Source organism: Coregonus clupeaformis, unplaced genomic scaffold (assembly GCF_020615455.1).
Source record: "Coregonus clupeaformis isolate EN_2021a unplaced genomic scaffold, ASM2061545v1 scaf0366, whole genome shotgun sequence".
Classification (NCBI taxonomy): Eukaryota; Metazoa; Chordata; class Actinopteri; order Salmoniformes; family Salmonidae; genus Coregonus; species Coregonus clupeaformis.
In genome coordinates, this window is record NW_025533821.1 from 202,244 (window position 1) to 223,360 (window position 21,117).

The following is a 21,117-nucleotide window of genomic DNA, read 5'->3' on the forward strand; positions in this document are numbered from 1 at the left end:
AATTGAATGGGGTGACACTGAGTACACAGTGACATAACGACCCTTTTGTGTTATGGTTTACTTAACATAGAACGAGGAAAACACGACATGCTTGACTCGAGGAGACATGGTAAAGTGAAATTACAGAAATGGTGTAATACAAATTACATTTGTTTATCTTAGACCTACTACTGTATCTTTCGTACACGTTCAGAGTTGTGCTTTTATGTAGTAATTGTACTTTCTAATAAAATATAGATTTTATACCAAATGGCACACCCAAGCTGGGAGAAAATAAAGTATTATATTGTAGTAGATGTGTTCTAGAATGGTGCATCACTCATCTCTGTTGGGAAATCAAGTGTAAACAAATTGCAGTCAAAGCCAAAGTACTGACTTTTTGCCATATTTCACCACAAAACATATTTAAAAGGTAAGGAATTATTTTTCCACTCAATACTTCAGTATTCAACATTATGGGATTGGGTAGTTGTTCAATGTAGGGAAAGTTACTGGTCCACTGGCAGGAGTTAAACAAAGGTAGTGAAGCGGTTACCAAAATGAATTGCTTTTTCGTGATCACTAACATACCTAAACTAAATATATTTCTATAATCTGACAAATAACTACATGCCACTTTAAGGTGATGGATTGATCCTCTGAAACTGTACAGTTACAGACACATAAATAGTTATGGCCTATTAGTGATCACACAGACATTTTAATTTGGTTGTCCAAAGCTTTCTTCAGAATGTCCCAACTTCGACCTCACCTTCCTCCGTTCCACCCCTGGAAGACCCATTCCACCCTGGATGCTGTAGTGTCAGCAATGTGGCGCAGTCTCTGCACTGGTCAAAGGATGCTACCAAACCATGACCTGGGACCAATCTTTGCCAAGATGTCACAGGACCTGGAGTCTGCAACCATGCCCCTCTACACCAACTACTTTGACCCCATCACTGACCACCTGCCCAACAGTTTCCCATTGGGACACAAGTAGGTACCATTCCAATAGATATACCATAAGAGGGGCCTTTTACTTTCTAAACCACAATCTTGCCCTTGATAGTAAATGTCTATCTCCAGAGAGCTTGACTGACTAACATAAAGCCTTTCTCCCCCTTGTGGTGTAAGGCTGAACTTCAACCTGAGGTTGAACTGCTTTGACTCATGGGCAGACCAAGAGAGGGAAAGAGGGAGGGGGAGAGAGAGAGAGAGGGAAAGAGGGAGGGGGAAAGAGGGAGGGAGAGAGAGAGGGAAAGAGGGAGGGAGAGAGAGAGAGGGAAAGAGGGAGGGAGAGAGAGAGAGGGAAAGAGGGAGGGAGAGAGAGAGGGAAAGAGGGAGGGAGAGAGAGAGAGGGAAAGAGGGAGGGAGAGACGCCGCCATGTCCCCTCTTACGGAGGACCCCGCAACAGTGGTGCCTGCCTGTCTAGACTGACTAGGAACGGAACGCCAAGCGAGAGTAGAGGATCTATGACCAACAGTCAGTTTATCTATCAAATGTATGGATACCACTGCAGATGACCCTGGGCATGTTAGTGTGTTTGTCTTGTCACATCACTAGATTTTAAACCAATATATTTCAGTCCACGTGAAAAATAAAGACAGACTATGCATACTTTTCTTACATTTTTATGGAAAACTTCTTTAATGTTTTTTAGAGTACTGTTTTATCAGGGAGTACATTACAGGTACAAACTCTGCCATTATACTAGCTACAGTCAAGTAAAACATACTTAAGAACCTGCAGAGCACATCAAAAGACACTCCATTCACTATGTGTGTGTGTGTGTTCAAGGTTGGAATCACAGCCCCTGAGTTGACGATGGGCCTTTAGTAAATTAAGCAAAATTCAGTCCAAGGTCAATGTTAGTCAGAGTCTGGCAAACCACAAATCGACACGGTAGTAGACACAAACGCACATTAATCAAACAAAACTTGTGTCTGAATGCCTTTTCTTTTTTCAGGGAGAGGGGGGGAGAGGTTACTTTCTACTTGTAGAACTCATGCTCCTGCTCGTCCTTCTTGATAACAGTCTTGTAGGCCTTCTCAAAGTCCTTGGCCAGGACGATGTACCTATTTTCACGGACAGCCAGCATGCCAGCCTGAGTGAGAGGAATTAAAGAATTATAAGCACATCTATCAGAGAGAGTTTCCAGTTCTCACACCGACAACAGGTGATGTAACAGAGGATATTTAGTTATCTTTGGAACAAGAGTTAGCGAACGCAATAACTTGCTACTCTTTGACATTGAGTCTTTTGAGTAGTTTGACCCCCCATGGTAGAATCCCATCTGAACAGCCCGGGGTCACACTCACCTCCTGGCAGATAGAGTTGATGTCTGCTCCGGAGATCTTGTCTGGTCTGGCAACATCTACACACTGGTTAAGGACAACTGCAAATAAAAACTCATACGACACTGAACAATTTAGTGTTCTTTCGGTTACTTAGCAACCAAAGAAAGGTATGGGGAAGTGCATTAGACTTTACAAAGGCATTCAGTTGGAGTACTAAAGTCATGGTTCATTTGACCTTTAATGAGACTATTGTACTAGATCAGAGCGGTATTTAAGGAGGTAAATATTTGATGAAGCACACTCAATGAACCGGACACAGAATAGGATTAGTGCTCCTGTGCTTTGTTCTGAGCAGGAAAAGATTGCATGATGCTGCTTTTTTCTTGAGACACATTGATAAAAAGTGAATCCAATACAGACCTGCACCAATTAACACAAACACACACGTCATGAGACACTGTTGTAGGTAGGGTATAATAAGGATACAGTCCTCTAGATCCACCTCCTCAGAGAGGTTCATCTTGCTGGTGATGGTGGAGAAGACCAGGCGTTTCTGCCGGCGGTCAGGCAGGGGGAACTCAATCTTTCTGTCCAGACGGCCCGGACGCAGGAGGGCGGGGTCCAGGGTGTCGGCCCTGTTGGTGGCCATGATCACCTGACGAGGGAACAAACAGGTGGGTCAGAGAGGCAGGAAGTCACATGACAAAGGCTTAACCGGAAGCTTTGAGACCCATATTAGTAAATCACTCACTATAGGATTAGCTTAAGTGTGACTACATTTTTTACCTATTCTCAATGTGACACACAAAGTTACAGGTTAGCTGCCTACAATAAGCCCTAGAGACAGTATGTCACAGAGGCGAAGCCCACAGCGCTCTCACACTTCGCTCACCTTGACGTTGACGGTCTGGTCAAAGCCATCCATTTGGTTGAGAAGCTCCAGCAGAATCCTCTGAACCTCCCTGTCAGCTGTTTGGGAAGGGAAGGAGAGAATACAATGAGGGATTACCAATGTCAGGGTTCAACCACACTAATAACAGCTTAGTCTTATTTTCAGTCCTAATAATCAATCCCACTCAAGATACTACGGTCACAATTAAGTTGGTCTCTATTGTGGATATCTATGAATCTGTTCGCCTGGACGCTTTAAACAATGAAATTAACCGACATCTTTACAAGTAGTTCTGTTTTGTGGGCAACTTCCGATTCCTGATATCTGTCGTAGCCGGCCGCGACCGGGAGACCCATGGGGCGGCGCACAATTGGCCCAGCGTCGTCCAGTGTAGGGGAGGGAATGGCCGGCAGGGATGTAGCTCAGTTGATAGAGCATGGCGTTTGCAACGCAAGGGTTGTGGGTTTGATTTCCACGGGGGGGGGGGGAAGTATAAAAAAAAATTATGTATTCACTAACTGTAAGTCGCTCTGGATAAGAGCGTCTGCTAAATGACTAAAATGTAAAAAAAAATGTTAACTGCAACTACCCTGACCTTAAACTTATCCAACTCTATGGTGGTGGCAGTCAAAACAAAATGTGATAGTTATTTATTTTCCCATTGCTTTAGAGAAGCTGACAGACCAGGGAGCTGTTGTGTCCTTGTGTCTCCATCTGGGCCAAGGATAAATCATATCCTAGCTAACACTCACAGCAACTAGGGGGCCATTACGGAAACATGTTTCACCTGCTTAGTTGAGGCTGATTTTAACATTGTTTGATTGAAATACTGCAATGTAAACAGCTCAAATGTGTGTTGGCATGACAAGACCCAGGGTTCGTACAGACAGTGGCAAGTCAAATTCAAGGACTTTCAAGTACTTTTTCAAGCACTAAAATATATTTTCAAGGTCCAGTTCATTTTATGTAATTGTTTCTAGTCGCCGCCAGATGGCAGTATATCGCCACAACCTCATAAAAAAGTAATAATTACTTAGCACTCATCAATAATAAATTGTTTCACTACATAAGTGGTAAGTCAGTACTGATGATTTTGTAATTTGAGTAGTGATGAGGAGAGTTTTGGGAGATGCCTACTGGTGAACACACATTTCCTATTCACATTACTACCAATTGGTAGAGCATGGCGCTTGCAACGCCAGGGTTGTGGGTTTGTTTCCCACGGGGGGGCAGTATGAAAATGTATGCACTCACTAACTGTAAGTCACTCTGGATAAGAGCGTCTGCTAAATGACAAAAATGTAAAATGTACACAATTCCAGCTTAATGACTGTTTTTATTGGGCATTTGGGAATCTACTACTTAATAGCTACGATAAGTCAGCTTTAGTGTCGCCAGTCGGGAGAAGGGCGGGTGGGCTGTGTGAGGAAAACGGCACTTGAACGGCCACCAGAACGGCAACCACAGTGCGAAACACGTGAGGAAATAAAACTCTGTAGTCTGCCTGGAAATTAATTCGCAAGACCAATACATTTTTATAATATTTTTCATAAACATATTTGATTATCTGTTCTCCTCTAATTTTAATTCAAGTACTTTTCAAGTACCAACTTGAGAAAATGTCTGATTTTCAAGGCATTCCAGTACTTGAACTTCAGAGTGCCAAATTCAAGTACTTTAAGCACCTCAATCACCTTGTGTGAACCCTGAAGATCACAGGTGGAGACATTTGATATCAGGAATGCCAATCTGTAAATCTGCTCTATTTTGCATGTCTTACTGGGTTTGGCTACTATGTGCAATACTAGAGATTAAAGAGTGACCAGTCCATTACATAGCCTATTCTGAAGTGCAGCTAATTCTAAAAGGTACACAATGGCTCATACCTCCGGTCTGTGCGTCAAAACGCTTGGTAGCGATGGCATCGATCTCGTCGATGAAGATGATGGCAGGGGCGTTTTCCTTGGCCAGCCGGAAGACGTCACGCACCATGCGGGGGCCCTCGCCCAGGTACTTCTGCACAAACTCAGAGCCTACCACGCGGATAAACGCAGCTGAGAGAGAGAGCGACAGAGAGAGAGACCGAGAGTCAGAAAATAACCAAATACTGATATGGTAGCATGATTACAATTATTTGCTGCAAGAAAATGACAATATAGCCTAATCATGTTAGCACCAGTGCATCCTATAGATAATGGTGAACATGGTGAATGGCCTACCTGTAGTGTGGTGAGCCACAGCCTTGGCCAGCATGGTCTTCCCACAGCCAGGAGGCCCGTACATCAGAACCCCCCTTGGCGGGTCAATGCCAATCTGTTTGTAGAGTTCAAAGTGTGTGAGTGGAAGCTCCACTGCTTCCCTCACTTCCTGCTTCTGGATATCCATCCCTCCGATGTCAGCATACATCACATCTGGCTTTTGGTCTGCAAGGAGAGATACAAGAAAATAATGCTATAACAACATAACACAGAGGAGAGGAGCTGCACTCCAAGTGATAAGGTATCAATGAGTGGAATATGCATGCAACGTATGTAAGCACGCATGAATGCATGTTTGTTCCACTCATGACTGCGCAACATGTATTACAAAGGGATATGTATACCAGGGGGTAGAATAGTGTGCATGTGTACCTGATGTAAGCATCATGATGCTGCTGTCAGCCTCTGGGGGGAGCACATCCACCAGGGCATTGCTGTGCTTGTGCAGTGCCACCGACGCATTGGGCTTCAGCAGCTCTCTGTCAATGGTGCTTAGGATACGCACATAGTAGTTAGAGCCTGAGTCAGGGAGAGGAGAGGGTGGACAGAGACAGAATCAGAGAAAGAGGGTGGCACAGGGAAAGAGAGGGGGAAATGTCATTAGGGAATATTAGAGACATGTTTTGCCTATACAGTAAGAATGAGGCATTGGTGTTACAGTGCAAAATATGGGAGCTTATGGGAGTGTGGCTATTAGAGAATGACCTATATGGATTTTTTTGGGGGGTTAAAGAAGGAAGATGGATGATATTTTAGGCAGATATACAATATCAAAACATTTCCCAAAGACAGACATGTACGCATTAATGCATCAATTTAAAAATCAAACAATAAATTTGACTTCATTTTTACCAGTCTAACTAAATAACAATATAATTATAATTGTATTTGAATGGGAAAATCTCTTGATAAACTGGGTCAATTAAGATGTCATAGGCATACTCACAATACAGGTGAATCCATATTCAATAGGAGTGTGTGCATGCATTGAGTTATTGAGTTTGTTTTGGCTGATCAGTGGAGTCTATGGTGCTACAGATGACAATCTGTTTGCCCTTCATTTGGGACTTACAGTATATTAGCCTACTGATCAACAACATTTGCATAGAAGCATCACTCCAGCATGTCACGCCTGTATGGAAGGACATCATATAGGCACTGCTGTTAGTTTGAAAATATAAAATAACATTATTCAATGCAAATGGTTCCAACGTACATTTGTGATCACGGATGCTTATGAAACTAGTATTTGTCTTTTGTCAACTAGTATTTTTTTTCAGCTGCCAAGCTGAAATTATAAACAACTCAATTGGCTAGCTCAGCTATTTATCAAGAAATGGGCGGGTTGTAACTTGATGGTCCTCTGTAGCTCAGCTGGTAGAGCACGGCGCTTGTAACGCCAAGGTAGTGGGTTCGATCCCCGGGACCACCCATACACAAAAAATGTATGCACGCATGACTGTAAGTCGCTTTGGATAAAAGCGTCTGCTAAATGGCATATTATTATTATTATTATTATTATTATTATTATTATTATTATTCTACTGCTACAATTGGATAGAACAAGGCTGTAACTCCGCTCCCTTTCACATCTCCCCAATGCTCATATCACTTGCTGCTGTTTACTGCTACTATGATAACTACACTGAACAAAAATATATAACGCAACATGTAAAGTGTTGGTCCCATGTTTCATGGGTTGAAATAAAATATCCCAGAAATGTTCCATACGCACAAAAAGCTTATTTCTCTCAAATGTGTGCACAAATTTGTTTACATCCCTGTTAGTGAGCATTTATCATTTGCCAAGATAATCTATCCACCTGACAAGTGTGGCATATCAAGAAACTGATTAAAATACTGGCGGCAGGTAGCTTAGTGGTTAAGAACGTTGTGCCAGTAACCGAAAGGCCGCTGGTTCTAATCCCCGAGCCGACTAGGTGAAAAATCTGTTGATGTGCTCCTAAGTCGCTCTGGATAAGAGCATCTACTAAAATGTAAAATATCAAATATATCATTACACAGGTGCATCTTGTGCTGGGGAAAATAAAAGGCCACTAAAAAATGCAGCACAATGCCACAAATGTCTCAAGTTGAGGGAGCGTGCAATTGGCTTGCTGACTGCAGGAATGTCCACCAGAGCTGTTGCCAGAGAATTGAATGTTCATTTCACCATAAGCAGCCTTGAACGCCGTTTTAGAGAATTTGCCAGTATGTCTAACCGGCCTCACAACCGCAGACCACGTGTAACCACGCCAGCCCAGGACCTCCACATTCGGCTTCTTCACCTGCGGCATCGTCTGAGACCAGCCACCCGGACAGCTGATGAAACTGTGGGTTTACACAACCGAAGAATTTCTGCACAAACTGTCACAAACCGTCTTAGGGAAGCACATCTGCGATTTTGGTCACTGTGTCAATTCATCTGTTTCTCAATACTGCACCTTTCTGTTGGAGGATGAGCTAGCTTGCCGCTGCTGATGATTTACCCAGCTTGATATTCATCGGCATTGTGCAGTGCTCGTGGCTCAGGCGGTGAGTGGCAGCTGGCATAGCAGCAGTTTTGCTATGTAGCGGGACTATCGGCAATGCCGATAGAGAAGGGCCGATATCGGCCTGATATATCAACACAGCCGATTATCGGTTGTTCTCTAGAAACTATAGTGTACAGTCAGAAGCTACCACTCTAAAGGAACGTATGGGATTAAAGTCTCCAGTCTCTGGTGCCGACTACCAGAGGCTTACCTACACTATGTGAGGACAGACAAGAGTGTAAAAACTACCTGTGGTGGAGCCCACGATGGCTGTGTTTTGGTCCACAGCCTCCAGGAACTGGCCGATGACCAGGGGGATACTCTGTATCCTCTTCACCTCCTCTTGGGCGTGGAGGAACTCCTTCTTCAGGTTCTTCTGTTCATCTTTAATGTACTCCTCCTGCACCTCCAGAAACTCCAGCTCCTGCTGCAGCTTCTATAATAGTGAAGGGGAGGGTGGGAAAGGTGTCATGGAGAATGTATGTTTATTGATGAATCATGGTGATATAGTGCCTTCAGAAAGTATTCAAACCCCTTGACTTGTTCCACATTTTGTTGTGTTACAGCCTGAATTAAAAATGTATTAAATGTATGTTTTTTCTCACCAATCTACCTACATAGCCCCATAATGACAAAGGGAAATTTTAGCAAATTTACTGAAAATGAAATACAGAAATATCACACTTACATAAGTATTCACACGCTTAAGTCAATACTTTGTAGAAGCACATTAGGCAGCGAGTCTTTCTGGGTAAGGTTATGGTCCTGCTGAAAGGCGAATTAATCTCCCAGTGTCTGGTGGAAAACAGACTGAACGAGGTATTCCTCTAGGATTTTGCCTGTGCTTAGCTCCAGTCCTTCACGATTACAAGCATACCCATAACATGATGCAGCCACCACTATGCTTGAAAATACAGAGTGGTACTGTGTTGTATTTGCCCCAAACATAACACTTTGTATTCAGGCAAAAGTTAATTGCTTTGCCACATTTTTTGTAGTATTACTTCAGTGCCTTGTTGCAAACATGATGAATGCTTTGGAATATATGTATTCTGTACAGGCGTTCTTCTTTTCACTCTGTCAATTAGGTTAGTATTGTGTAGTAATAACAACATTGTTGATCCATCCTCAGTTCTCCTATCACAGCCATTTAACTCTGTAATTACTTTAAAGTCACCCTTGGCCTCATGGTGAAATCCCTGAGCGGTTTCTTTCCTCTCCGGCAAGAAAGGACGCCTGTACCTTTGTAGTGGCTGGGTGTATTGATACACCATCTAAAGTGTAATTAATAACTTCACCATGGTCAAAGGGATTTTTTCTTCCCATCTACCAATAGGTGCACTTCTGTGTGAGGCATTGTAAAACCTCCCTGGTCTTTGTGGTTGAATCTGTGTTTGAAATTCACTGTCCGACTGAGGGACCTTACAGATACTTGTCTGTGGGGTACAAAAATGAGGTAGTCATTCAGAAATCATATTAAACACTATTATTGCACAGAGAGCGAGTCCATTAAACGTATTATGTGACTTGTTAAGCAAATCTTTACTTCAGAACGTATTTAGGCTTGCCATAACAAAGGGGTTGAATACTTATTGACTCAAGACATTTCAGCATTTCATTTTTAATTAATTTGTTTAAAAAATTTAAAAACGAAACACATAATTCCACTTTGACATTATGGGGTATTGGGTGTAGGCCAGTGACCAAAAAATCTCAATTTCATCCATTTTAAATTCAGGCTCTAACAACAAAATGTGGAAAAAGTCTGTGTGAATACTTTCTCTGGGCACTGTAATAGTTAACATCTTTACTGTGATTGAAGAAATCACAGAAAGGGCCTGTACGTTTTTAAAATTGCTTTTCTTGTTGTGCTGACAGAAATAGACCTCAAGCACAGACATACAGAAGATGTTCCCAGTACAGACCTTGTATCTGCTGTAAAGGTCTTCAAGATCTTCTGGTTCTGGGGCCAGGAAAGAAAGCCCTGTCTGGGGTCGTGAGTTCAGCATGGCAGGCACTTCGTCCTGTGTAGACATAAGACAACACAAACATTTACACAAATTCTACGTTGTGAGCATAACCCCAAACCTGTGAAAACTCTGTAGCTAGTGTTAACGTTAATTTTGTGTTAAACGCTCTACAACAAAGCTTTCTTAGTGTCCTAACAAGCTTTCTCTGCCCTTAACCTTGTTCTGAACATCTCCAAAACAAAGGTCAAATCAAATCTTATTTGCCACATGAACCGAATACAACAGGTGTAGACATTACAGTGAAATGCTTACAAGCCCTTCACCAACAATAACAAATAGCAAATAACTAAAGAGCAGCAGTAAAATAAAATAACAGTAGGGAGGATATATACAGGGGTACCAGTACAGAGTCAATGTGCGGGGGCACCGGTTTGTCAAAGTAACTGAGGTAATATGTACATGTGGGTAGAGTTAAAGTGACTATGCATAAATAATAAACAGAGTAGCAGCAGCGTAAAAGAGGGGGTTGGGGTGGGGGCAATGCAAATTGTCCGGGTAGCCATGATTAGCTGTTATTGCTTGGGGGTAGAAGCTGTTAAGGAGCCTTTTGGACCTAGACTTGGCGCTCTGGTACCGCTTGCCGTACGGTAGCAGAGAGAACAGTCTATGACTAGGGTGGCTGGAGTCTTTGATAATTTGTAGGGCCTTCCTCTGACACCGCCTGGTATAGTGGTCATGGATGGCAGGAAGCTTGGCCCCAGTGATGTACTGGGCTGTACGCACTACCCTCTGTAGTACCTTGCAGTCGGAGGCCGAGCAGTTGCCATACCAGGCGGTGATCCAACCAGTCAGGATGCTCTCGATGGTGTAGCTGTAGAACTTTTTGAGGATCTGAGGACCCATGCCAAATCTTTTCAGTCTCCTGAGGGGGAATAGGCTTTGTCGTGCCCTCTTCACGACTGTCTTGGTGTGTTTGGACCATGATAGTTTGTTGGTGATGTGGACACCAAGGAACTTGAAGCTCTCAACCTGTTCCACTACAGCCCCGTCGATGAGAATGGGGGCGTGCTCAGTCCTCAATTTTTTCCTGTAGTCCACAATCATTTCCTTTGTCTTGATCACGTTGAGGGAGAGGTTGTTATCCTGGCACCACACGGCCAGGTCTCTGACCTCCTCCCTATAGGCTGTCTCATCATTGTTGGTGATCAGGCCTACCACTGTTGTGTCGTCGGCAAACTTAATGATGGTGTTGGAGTTGTGCCTGGCCATGCAGTCATGGGTGAACAGGGAGTACAGGAGGGGACTGAGCACACACCCCTGAGGGGCCCCTGTGTTGAGGATCAGCGTGGCAGATGTGTTGTTACCTACCCTTACCACCTGGGGGCGGCCCATGAGGAAGTCCAGGATCCAGTTGCAGAGGGAGGTGTTTAGTCCCAGGGTCCTTAGCTTAGTGATGAGCTTTGAGGGCACTATGGTGTTTAACACTGAGCTGTAGTCAATGAATAGCATTCTCACGTAAGTGTTCCTTTTGTCCAGGTGGGAAAGGGCAGTGTGGAGTACAATAGAGATTGCATCATCTGTGGATATGTTGGGGTGGTATGCAAATTGGAGTGGGTCTATGGTTTCTAGGATAATGGTGTTGATGTGAGCCATGACCAGCATTTCAAAGCACTTCATGGCTACAGACGTGAGTGCTACGGGTCAGTAGTCATTTAGGCAGGTTATCTTAGTGTTCTTAGGCACAGTGGTTTGGTGTGGTTTGGTAAGAAGAATGCCCCTCTCCCCACCGATGTAATTACTACCTCTGAGGGTTTAGAGCTTGAGGTAGTCATACAAGTACTTGGGAGTATGGCTAGATGGTACACTGTCGTCCTCTCAGCACATATCAAAGCTGCAGGTTAAGGTTAAATCTAGACTTGGTTTCCTCTATCGTAATCGCTCCTCTTTCACCACAGCTGCCAAGCTAACCCTGATTCAGATGACCATCCTACCCATGCTAGATTACGGAGACGTAATTTATAGATAGTCAGGTAAGGGTGCTCTTTATCATTCAGCCATCAGATTTGCCACCAATGCTCCTTATAGGACACATCACTGCACTATATACTCCTCTGTAAACTGGTCATCTCTGTATACCCGTCGCAAGACCCACTGGTTGAAGCTTATTTATAAAACCCTCTTAGGCCTCACTCCCCCCTATCTGAGATACCTACTGCAGTCCTCATCCTCCACATACAACACCCGTTCTGCCAGTCACATTCTGTTAAAGGCCCCCAAAGCACACACATCCCTGGGTCGCTCCTCTTTTCAGTTCACTGCAGTTAGCGACTGGTGGAAAGAGCTGCAAAAACACTCAAACTGGACAGTTTTATCACCATCTCTTCATTTAAAGACTCAATCATGGACACTCTTACTGACCGTTTTGGCTGCTTCGCGTAATGTATTGTTGTCTCTACCTTCTTGCCTTGGTGCTGTTGTCTGTGCCCAATAATGTTTGTACCATGTTGTGTTGCTACCATGTTGTTGTCATGTGTTGTTGCTGCAATGCTATGTTGTTAGGTCTCTCTTGTCCTATATTTTTATTCCCCCGTCCCCGCAGGAGGCCTTTGGGTAGGCCGTCATTGTAAACAATAATGTGTTCTTAACTGACTTGCCTAGTTAAATAAAGGTTAAATAAAACGTGCTGTTTGTTGTGTTGTTAGCTAGCTTGTTCCTTGCCTAATGCTGGGTGAGTGATGACCGATAGAAAATGTGAGACGTGGATTGGCAGATATTTAAATCCACGACATTGTTTCAGTGCTGTTCCGTTGGATAAGTACGTTACTGCGGTAGGTAGCAGAATTCTGTCTTGGCTAAGAATTTCAATAATAAGCCATTTAGAAAAAGTTCATGTTAACATTAGGCTCAGTCATATCCAATCGAATTTCTCGCTAGCTAGTTAACTACTTCGCTAGCTCGTTAAGTAGCGTTTCATTCGGTTGTTATCTGACTTGTTAACTAGCTAGCTAACCTTAACCGCCGGCCGTTGACTTTTTGTGTTATTTTGTTGACGTTGTAGCTCCAAGCTTACCAGTACTACACTCACAACATAAATAGCTACGTAGCCACACCAATATGCAAACGTTTAGCTAACTAGCTAAAATTGCCTAACTTGCTAGCTAATGTTAGCTTGCATGACAGAGCATTTACAGTGCCGTGAATGAATTGGCACGTTTACTTGGATGACGGACGAATTAAATGTATTCAAAGAACACTTTAGATTAAAGATAGTACGTTTTAAATTGTCTATACTTTTTAAAGTTTCGTATAATCAAAAACAACGATGAAACGGCGTTAAGATGTACCGGGTCAAAATGAATCATACCTGAATTCTTTCAACAGTTACTCCAATGTCCTCCATGTTGAATTCCCTATCATGTGACGTTCTACGTAAGGACCCAAGTGACATTTGTGTGAGTCATGGGTAATGAAGTTTCTGTAGACAAGTGTTATCAACAAATGCAAATTAATGGAGAGATTGCGCCACAAATAAAATGTTGTATGTTATTCTGAGTAATTTGTTTTCAAAACCTTGCCTCCATCTGATGTAGTAAGCAAGCACAATTACATCACTATGAATAAGATGAATACTGATGATGATAGATATGATGGACAGCAGGTGAATGACTGCTCATGCTCTCTTTTGCAGAATCCTAGTTTTATGTGCAGAACAGTTGGGAAAAGGATGTTGACAGTGACTTTCAATAGGTTAGGTGAGGTTTGTGGATTTCCTGTCAGTTAGCTGGTGGCAATAATAGACTGTATGACTCTATTGCTGCTGCACCTTTCACACCTAGTCTGTTGCATCTGTCCTCTGTTGCATAGTTTTTTATTTTTGTCTTGTATTTCAAGTCTGTCCACAGCTTTAAAAAATATGCTTGATACCAAATCTAACACAATAACATTCAGTTGTTTTCGAGGGATTTAATACATAGTGGAGCACTGTCCCCCATAGACTAAGCTTCCCCTAAAGAAAATTGTATTTAAATTTCCAGAATTACATAGCCTAATTAGCCTACTCCTGTCTATACAGAAATAAATAAAATCATTCAAAATAGGCAACTACACCAGAAAGCATGATTTGGCCACAGAGGATCATTAGCTTCTTTAAAATAAATAAACTCTGGATTATTTTAAATCTCATTGCTTACAGTTGGAAAGGCCCGCAATTAGTCTTTTAGTTATCAAACTTAATTGAGCAAACAGTATACACTAAACAGCGGACCGGATCCCTACAAGGTCCGGATCCTGCTGGTTTTCTGTTATACCTGATAATTAATTGCACACATCTGGTGTCCCAGGTCTAAATCAGTCCCTGATATGAGGGGAACAATGAAAACAATGCAATAGAATTGGCTTCGAGTTCCAGAGTTGAGTTTGAGGTCTCTAAAATGAAAAGGTTCCCGGAGGCACCTTTAGGGGTTCCTCAGATTGCAACACCGGTGGAACCTTTTCCCTGAGGAACCTTTCTCAAATAACCTTCTAGGGTTTTAAGGCTTGTTGTGGAAATTCAACACAGGGACATTCTAAGTCAATATTAAATGAATCATTCTTTATTATCAGCAACCTGGAGAGATTCCAACAAACTTAATGCACCAAGTAGTACACGTCTGTCAGGAGCTCCGTCGGGGCAGTCCCGTTAGTTCTCTTATGTACTGCTTACACAGACAAGATATATTTGCATGATTTACATTATTAATTATTCATGATTAATTCATCATTAACTTTTGGTTCATGCATGTGACCGACCAATACCTCACAGGGCTTCTTGTCTCCAAGCTGAGACCTTGAAACTGAGACACCCCTTTCAGATCTCAAACCAATTTTCTGGGCATACTGCCAAATTGCATTATACTGATAGTGAGGATTCCTCCCAGGCAAGCTCAATCATTCACTTGCATGAACCCAGTCGAATTGGTTATTAGAAAAGCACAAACATAAAATGTTCCTTCACAGTTTCCTGTCCAATGTATTTTATTATGAATAATAGTAATATTAACAATAATAAAAATAAAAAAATAAGATTGAGTGGCTAACTTGTAAAGTCACAAATACATTTTATGGACATTTAGTCACAGAAATCCAAACATGCAATCAATAAATAAAGTGCAATGTCAACCATTGACGAATATTCATATTTTATGTGTATCGACATCAAGATAGGAGCCTATACTAAAAACACAATAATAATAATTGTCATCAATTACAGTGAGGGAAAAAAGTATTTGATCCCCTGCTGATTTTGTACGTTTGCCCACTGACAAAGAAATGATCAGTCTATAAATTTAATGGTAGGTTTCTTTGAACAGTGAGAGACAGAATAACAACCAAAAAATCCAGAAAAACGCATGTCAAAAATGTTATAAATTGATTTGCATTTTAATGAGGGAAATAAGTATTTGACCCCTCTGCAAAACATGACTTAGTACTTGGTGGCAAAACCCTTGTTGGCAATCACAGAGGTCAGACGTTTCTTGTAGTTGGCCCCAGGAGGGATTTTGTCCCACTCCTCTTTGCAGATATTCTCCAAGTCATTAAGGTTTCGAGGCTGACGTTTGGCAACTCGAACCTTCAGCTCCCTCCACAGATTTTCTATGGGATTAAGGTCTGGAGACTGGCTAGGCCACTCCAGGACCTTAATATACTTCTTCTTGAGCCACTCCTTTGTTGCCTTGGCCGTGTGTTTTGGGTCATTGTTATGCTGGAATACCCATCCACGACCCAGTTTCAATGCCCTGGCTGAGGGAAGGAGGTTCTCACCCAAGATTTGACGGTACATGGCCCCGTCAATCGTCCCTTTGATGCGGTGAAGTTGTCCTGTCCCCTTAGCAGAAAAACACCCCCAAAGCATAATGTTTCCACCTCCATGTTTGACGGTGGGGATGGTGTTCTTGGGGTCATAGGCAGCATTCCTCCTCCTCCAAACACGGCGAGTTGAGTTGATGCCAAAGAGCTCCATTTTGGTCTCATCTGACCACAACACTTTCACCCAGTTCTCCTCTGAATTATTCAGATGTTCATTGGCAAACTTCAGATGGGCATGTATATGTGCTTTCTTGAGCAGGGGGACCTTGCGGGCGCTGCAGGATTTCAGTCCTTCACGGCATAGTGTGTTACCAATTGTTTTCTTGGTGACTATGGTCCCAGCTGCCTTGAGATCATTGACAAGATCCTCCCGTGTAGTTCTGGGCTGATTCCTCACCGTTCTCATGATCATTGCAACTCTACGAGGTGAGAACTTGCATGGAGCCCCAGGCTGAGGGAGATTGACAGTTCTTTTGTGTTTCTTCCATTTGCGAATAATCGCACCAACTGTTGTCACCTTCTCACCAAGCTACTTGGCGATGGTCTTGTAGCCCATTCCAGCCTTGTGTTGGTCTACAATCTTGTCCCTGACATCCTTGGAGAGCTCTTTGGTCTTGGCCATGGTGGAGAGCTTGGAATCTGATTGATTGATTGCTTCTGTGGACAGGTGTCTTTTATACAGGTAACAAGCTGAGATTAGGAGCACTCCCTTTAAGAGTGTGCTCCTATTCTCAGCTCGTTACCTGTATAAAAGACACCTGGGAGCCAGAAATCTTTCTGATTGAGAGGGATCAAATACTTATTTCCCTCATTAAAATGCAAATCAATTTATAACATTTTTGACATGCGTTTTTCTGGATTATTTTGTTGTTATTCTGTCTCTCACTGTTCAAATAAACCTACCATTAAAATTATAGACTGATCATTTCTTTGTCAGTGGGCAAACGTACAAAATCAGCAGGGGATCAAATACTTTTTTCCCTCACTGTATATCAAAAGACCACACCTTACTGATAAAATGATATCTTTAGATACAGTACATGGAGAATATTTCACAGGTCAATAATAAAACTCATGTCTCATGTAGAGACACTACCAAAGCATTAGCACATCGAATAAAAGCTTTCTAAGTGGTTTCTAATTTGAGTAATTTGGCTGTTACAACTGACCTCGCGCTACTTTGTGCTCTGGTCTCCCCTATCCCTCTCTACAGCAAAATGTTTGCCTTTCAACATTTGTTGGTCATTTACCCCTCATCAATTCCCAGAACACATTTCTAAATGCACAGCATAGTGCTTTTCACTGATGCTGCATACTAAATATTAAAAAGGAAATGGACCCCCATTGCCATGGGGATGTCCTCCAGCTCGGTGAGTAGCTAAATGGTTGCATCCTAAATTGGAGGGTGAGTAATAAAAAGGCTGAAATAGAATAAATAGAATCAGAACGGCTGCATTAGAGAAATGTCATGACGGATTATTGGGACTGAGGTCAGAGGAGCAGACAGTCAATTACATAACTAGAGATGGTCTTGTTATGCTGCTGGAAATGTCATGGAATAAACAATGCGAGAAGAAAATATTCAAGCCATCACATTATGGTCTAGGTAGGTACAATGGTGTAACATTTGTATTACTGTGTGAATTAATGTGAGTAGGAAAATTGAAGAACTCTTACATAGGGTAACATGGGGTAAGATGCCCCCCCTCCCCCCATGATAACTTTCTCCATATTGGAAGACATTGTTTTCATTTTTGTCACGATCGTCGTAAGCAATGGACCAAGGCGCAGCGTGATATGCGTACATCTTTTAATGAGTACTTAAATACAAGACAACAAAACGATACGTGAAGTCCTAAGGTTAACAAACACAAACCTCTCCGGAACAAGATCCCCCAAATGACAAGTGCAAAACAGGCTGCCTAAGTATGGTTCCCAATCAGAGACAACGAGCCACAGCTGTCTCTGATTGGGAACCACCCTGGCCAACATAGAAACACATAAACTAGAACATAAACATAGAACACTAAACATAGAAACTAACACCCTGGCTCAACATATAAGAGTCCCCAGAGCCAGGGCGTGACAGTACCCCCCCCCCAAAGGCGCGGACTGCGACCGCGCCAACTAAACCCAACAGGGGAGGGGCCGGGTGGGCATTCCACCTCGGAGGCGGATCCGGCTCCGGGCGTGACCACCACTCTCTCGCTACCCCCCAGTAGCGCCCCTGGTCTGGTCCCGCTGGCTGGAGCTGGACTGGACATCATTTTACATTTACATTTTAGTCATTTAGCAGACGCTCTTATCCAGAGCGACTTACAGGAGCAATTAGGGTTAAGTGCCTTGCTCAAGGGCACATTTACGTCATTTAGCAGACGCTCTTATCCAGAGCGACTTACAAATTGGTGCATTCACCCTATAGCCAGTGGGATAACCACTTTCCAATATATATATATATATATATATATATATTTTTTTTTTTGGGGGGAGGGGGGGTTAAATGATTACTTTATCCTATCCCAGGTATTCCTTAAAGAGGTGGGGTTTCAAATGTCTCCGGAAGGTGGTGAGTGACTCCGCTGTCCTGGCGTCGTGAGGGAGCTTGTTCCACCATTGGGGTGCCAGAGCAGCGAACAGTTTTGACTGGGCTGAGCGGGAACTATGCTTCCGCAGAGGAAGGGAGCCAGCAGGCCAGAGGTGGATGAACGCAATGCCCTCGTTTGGGTGTAGGGACTGATCAGAGCCTGAAGGTACGGAGGTGCCGTTCCCCTCACTGCTCCATAGGCAAGCACCATGGTCTTGTAACGGATGCGAGCTTCAACTGGAAGCCAGTGGAGTGTGCGGAGGAGGGGGGTGACGTGAGAGAACTTGGGAAGGTTGAACACCAGACGGGCTGCGGCATTCTGGATGAGTTGTAGGGGTTTAATGGCACAGGCAGGGAGCCCAGCCAACAGCGAGTTGCAGTAATCCAGACGGGAGATGACAAGTGCCTGGATTAGGACCTGTGCCGCTTCCTGTGTAAGGCAGGGTCGTACTCTCCGAATGTTGTAGAGCATGAACCTGCAGGATCGGGTCACCGCCTTGATGTTAGCGGAGAACGACAGGGTGTTGTCCAGGGTCACGCCAAGGCTCTTCGCACTCTGGGAGGAGGACACAACGGAGTTGTCAACCGTGATGGCGAGATCATGGAACGGGCAGTCCTTCCCCGGGAGGAAGAGCAGCTCCGTCTTGCCAGGGTTCAGCTTGAGGTGGTGATCCGTCATCCATACTGATATGTCTGCCAGACATGCAGAGATGCGATTCGCCACCTGGTTATCAGAAGGGGGAAAGGAGAAGATTAGTTGTGTATCGTCAGCGTAGCAATGATAAAAGAGGCCATGTGAGGATATGACAGAGCCAAGTGACTTGGTGTATAGGGAGAAAAGGAGAGGGCCTAGAACTGAGCCCTGGGGGACACCAGTGGTGAGAGCACGTGGTGCGGAGACAGCTTCTCGCCACGCCACTTGGTTGGAGCGACCGGTCAGGTAGGACGCAATCCAGGAGTGAGCCGCGCCGGAGGTGGAGCGGATTGCTTAGGCTCCGGTGTGGAGCAGCTGACCGGTACCTGACCAGGCACCGGTGGAACAGGCACGGGCTGTGCCGGACTGACGACGCGCACCACTGGCTTGGTGCGGGGAGCAGGAATGGGCCGGACCGGGCTGACGACGCGCACCACTGGCTTGGTGCGGGGAGCAGGAACAGGCCGGACCGGGCTGACGACGCGCACCACTGGCTTGGTGTGAGGGGCAGGAACAGGCCGGGCCGGGCTGGCGACGCGCACCACAGGCTTGGTGCGAGGGGCAGGAGCAGGCCGGGCCGGGCTGGTGACGCGCACCACTGGCTTGGTGCGAGGGGCAGGAACAGGCCGGGCTGGCGACGCGCACCACAGGGTTGGTGCGAGGGGCAGGAACAGGCCGGGCCGTACTGGGAACACGCACCACTAACTTAGTGCGGGAGCAGGAACGGGTTGGGCCGTACTGGGAACACGCACCACTAACTTAGTTCGGGGAGCAGGAACGGGTTGGGCCGTACTGGGAACACGCACCACTAACTTAGTGCGGGGAGCAGGAACGGGTTGGGCCGTACTGGGAACACGCACCACTAACTTAGTGCGGGGAGCAGGAACGGGTTGGGCCGTGCATTGGGAACACGCACCCCTAACTTAGTGCGGGGAGCAGGAACGGGTTGGGCCGTACTGGGAACACGCACCACTAACTTAGTGCGGGGAGCAGGAACGGGCCGGACCGTACTGGGAACACACACCACTGGCCTTGTGCGAGAAGCAGGAACGGGTCGGGCCATACTGGGAACACGCACCACTAACTTAGTGCGGGGATCAGGAACGGGCCGGACCGGACTGGTGACACACACCACTTGCTTGGTGCGAGGAGCGGGACTGGGTTTCCTCATAAACCTCCGCTCCCTCTGCTGCCTAACCAGTTCCTCTCGCCGTGCCTCTACACTCTCCTTCTCCCTTATCGCCTCCAGTAGTTCCTCCCTCTGACCAACTAACTCCTGCTCCCTCATGACCAATAGCCCCCGTAACCTGGTGGCCTCCTCTCCTATTCTGCAGATTCGCCCTGTAGCTGCCTCCTGCTGCCCCGTCGTCCAAGCCGTGTGCCCCCCCCAAAAAATGTATTGGGGTTGCCTCTTGCGTGTCCGACGTCGGCACGGTTGGCACCGCTGCTCCTCTCTATGGCGCACCTCCACAGTCTCCTCCCACGGACGGCGATCCATTCCGGCCTGGATTTCCTCCCAAGTCCAGGATCCCTTCCCGTCCAGGATCTCCTCCCAAGTCCAGGCTGTCTGCTCCTGGACACGCTGCTTCGTCCTGTTATGGTGGGATCTTCTGTCACGATCGTCGTAAGCAATGGACCAAGGCGCAGCGTGATATGCGTACATCTTTTAATGAGTACTTAAATACAAGACAACAAAACGATACGTGAAGTCCTAAGGTTAACAAACACAAACCTCTCCGGAACAAGATCCCCCAAATGACAAGTGCAAAACAGGCTGCCTAAGTATGGTTCCCAATCAGAGACAACGAGCCACAGCTGTCTCTGATTGGGAACCACCCTGGCCAACATAGAAACACATAAACTAGAACATAAACATAGAACACTAAACATAGAAACTAACACCCTGGCTCAACATATAAGAGTCCCCAGAGCCAGGGCGTGACAATTTTAGTATACACTACCAGTCAAAAGTTTTATAACACCTACTCATTGAAGGGTTTTTCTTTTCTTTTTACAATTTTCTACATTGTAGAATAATATTGAAGACATCAAAACTGTGAAATA

At 44.7% G+C, this 21,117-nt stretch overlaps 1 protein-coding gene across 1 annotated transcript; it reads right to left on the reverse strand.

Annotated features, from left to right (window-relative positions):
- Nucleotides 1-1,595: 1,595 nt before the first annotated feature.
- Nucleotides 1,596-13,393, reverse strand: LOC121560261 (26S proteasome regulatory subunit 6B-like). Its single transcript, XM_041873278.2, has 10 exons — nt 13,296-13,393; nt 9,887-9,985; nt 8,211-8,397; nt 5,800-5,946; nt 5,389-5,592; nt 5,056-5,223; nt 3,170-3,246; nt 2,764-2,932; nt 2,299-2,354; nt 1,596-2,084 (listed from the first exon to the last, which is right to left on the reverse strand). Exons 1-10 carry the CDS (start codon nt 13,377-13,379, stop codon nt 1,971-1,973), a joined length of 1,305 nt encoding a protein of 434 aa, XP_041729212.1. The 5' UTR covers nt 13,380-13,393; the 3' UTR covers nt 1,596-1,970.
- Between the last annotated feature and the right edge of the window lie 7,724 nt (nt 13,394-21,117).

Bases quoted from the DNA above. Each gene is read 5' to 3' on its own strand.
- LOC121560261 (XM_041873278.2), bottom strand. From the start codon at position 13,379: ATGTCACTTGGGTCCTTACGTAGAACGTCACATGATAGGGAATTCAAC. The intron at 5,947-8,210 runs GTAGTTTTTACA...TCCCTGACTCAG, and splicing joins CATCGTGGGCTCCACCACAG to GCTCTAACTACTATGTGCGT. The intron at 5,593-5,799 runs GTACACATGCAC...CTCTCCTTGCAG, and splicing joins CATCATGATGCTTACATCAG to ACCAAAAGCCAGATGTGATG.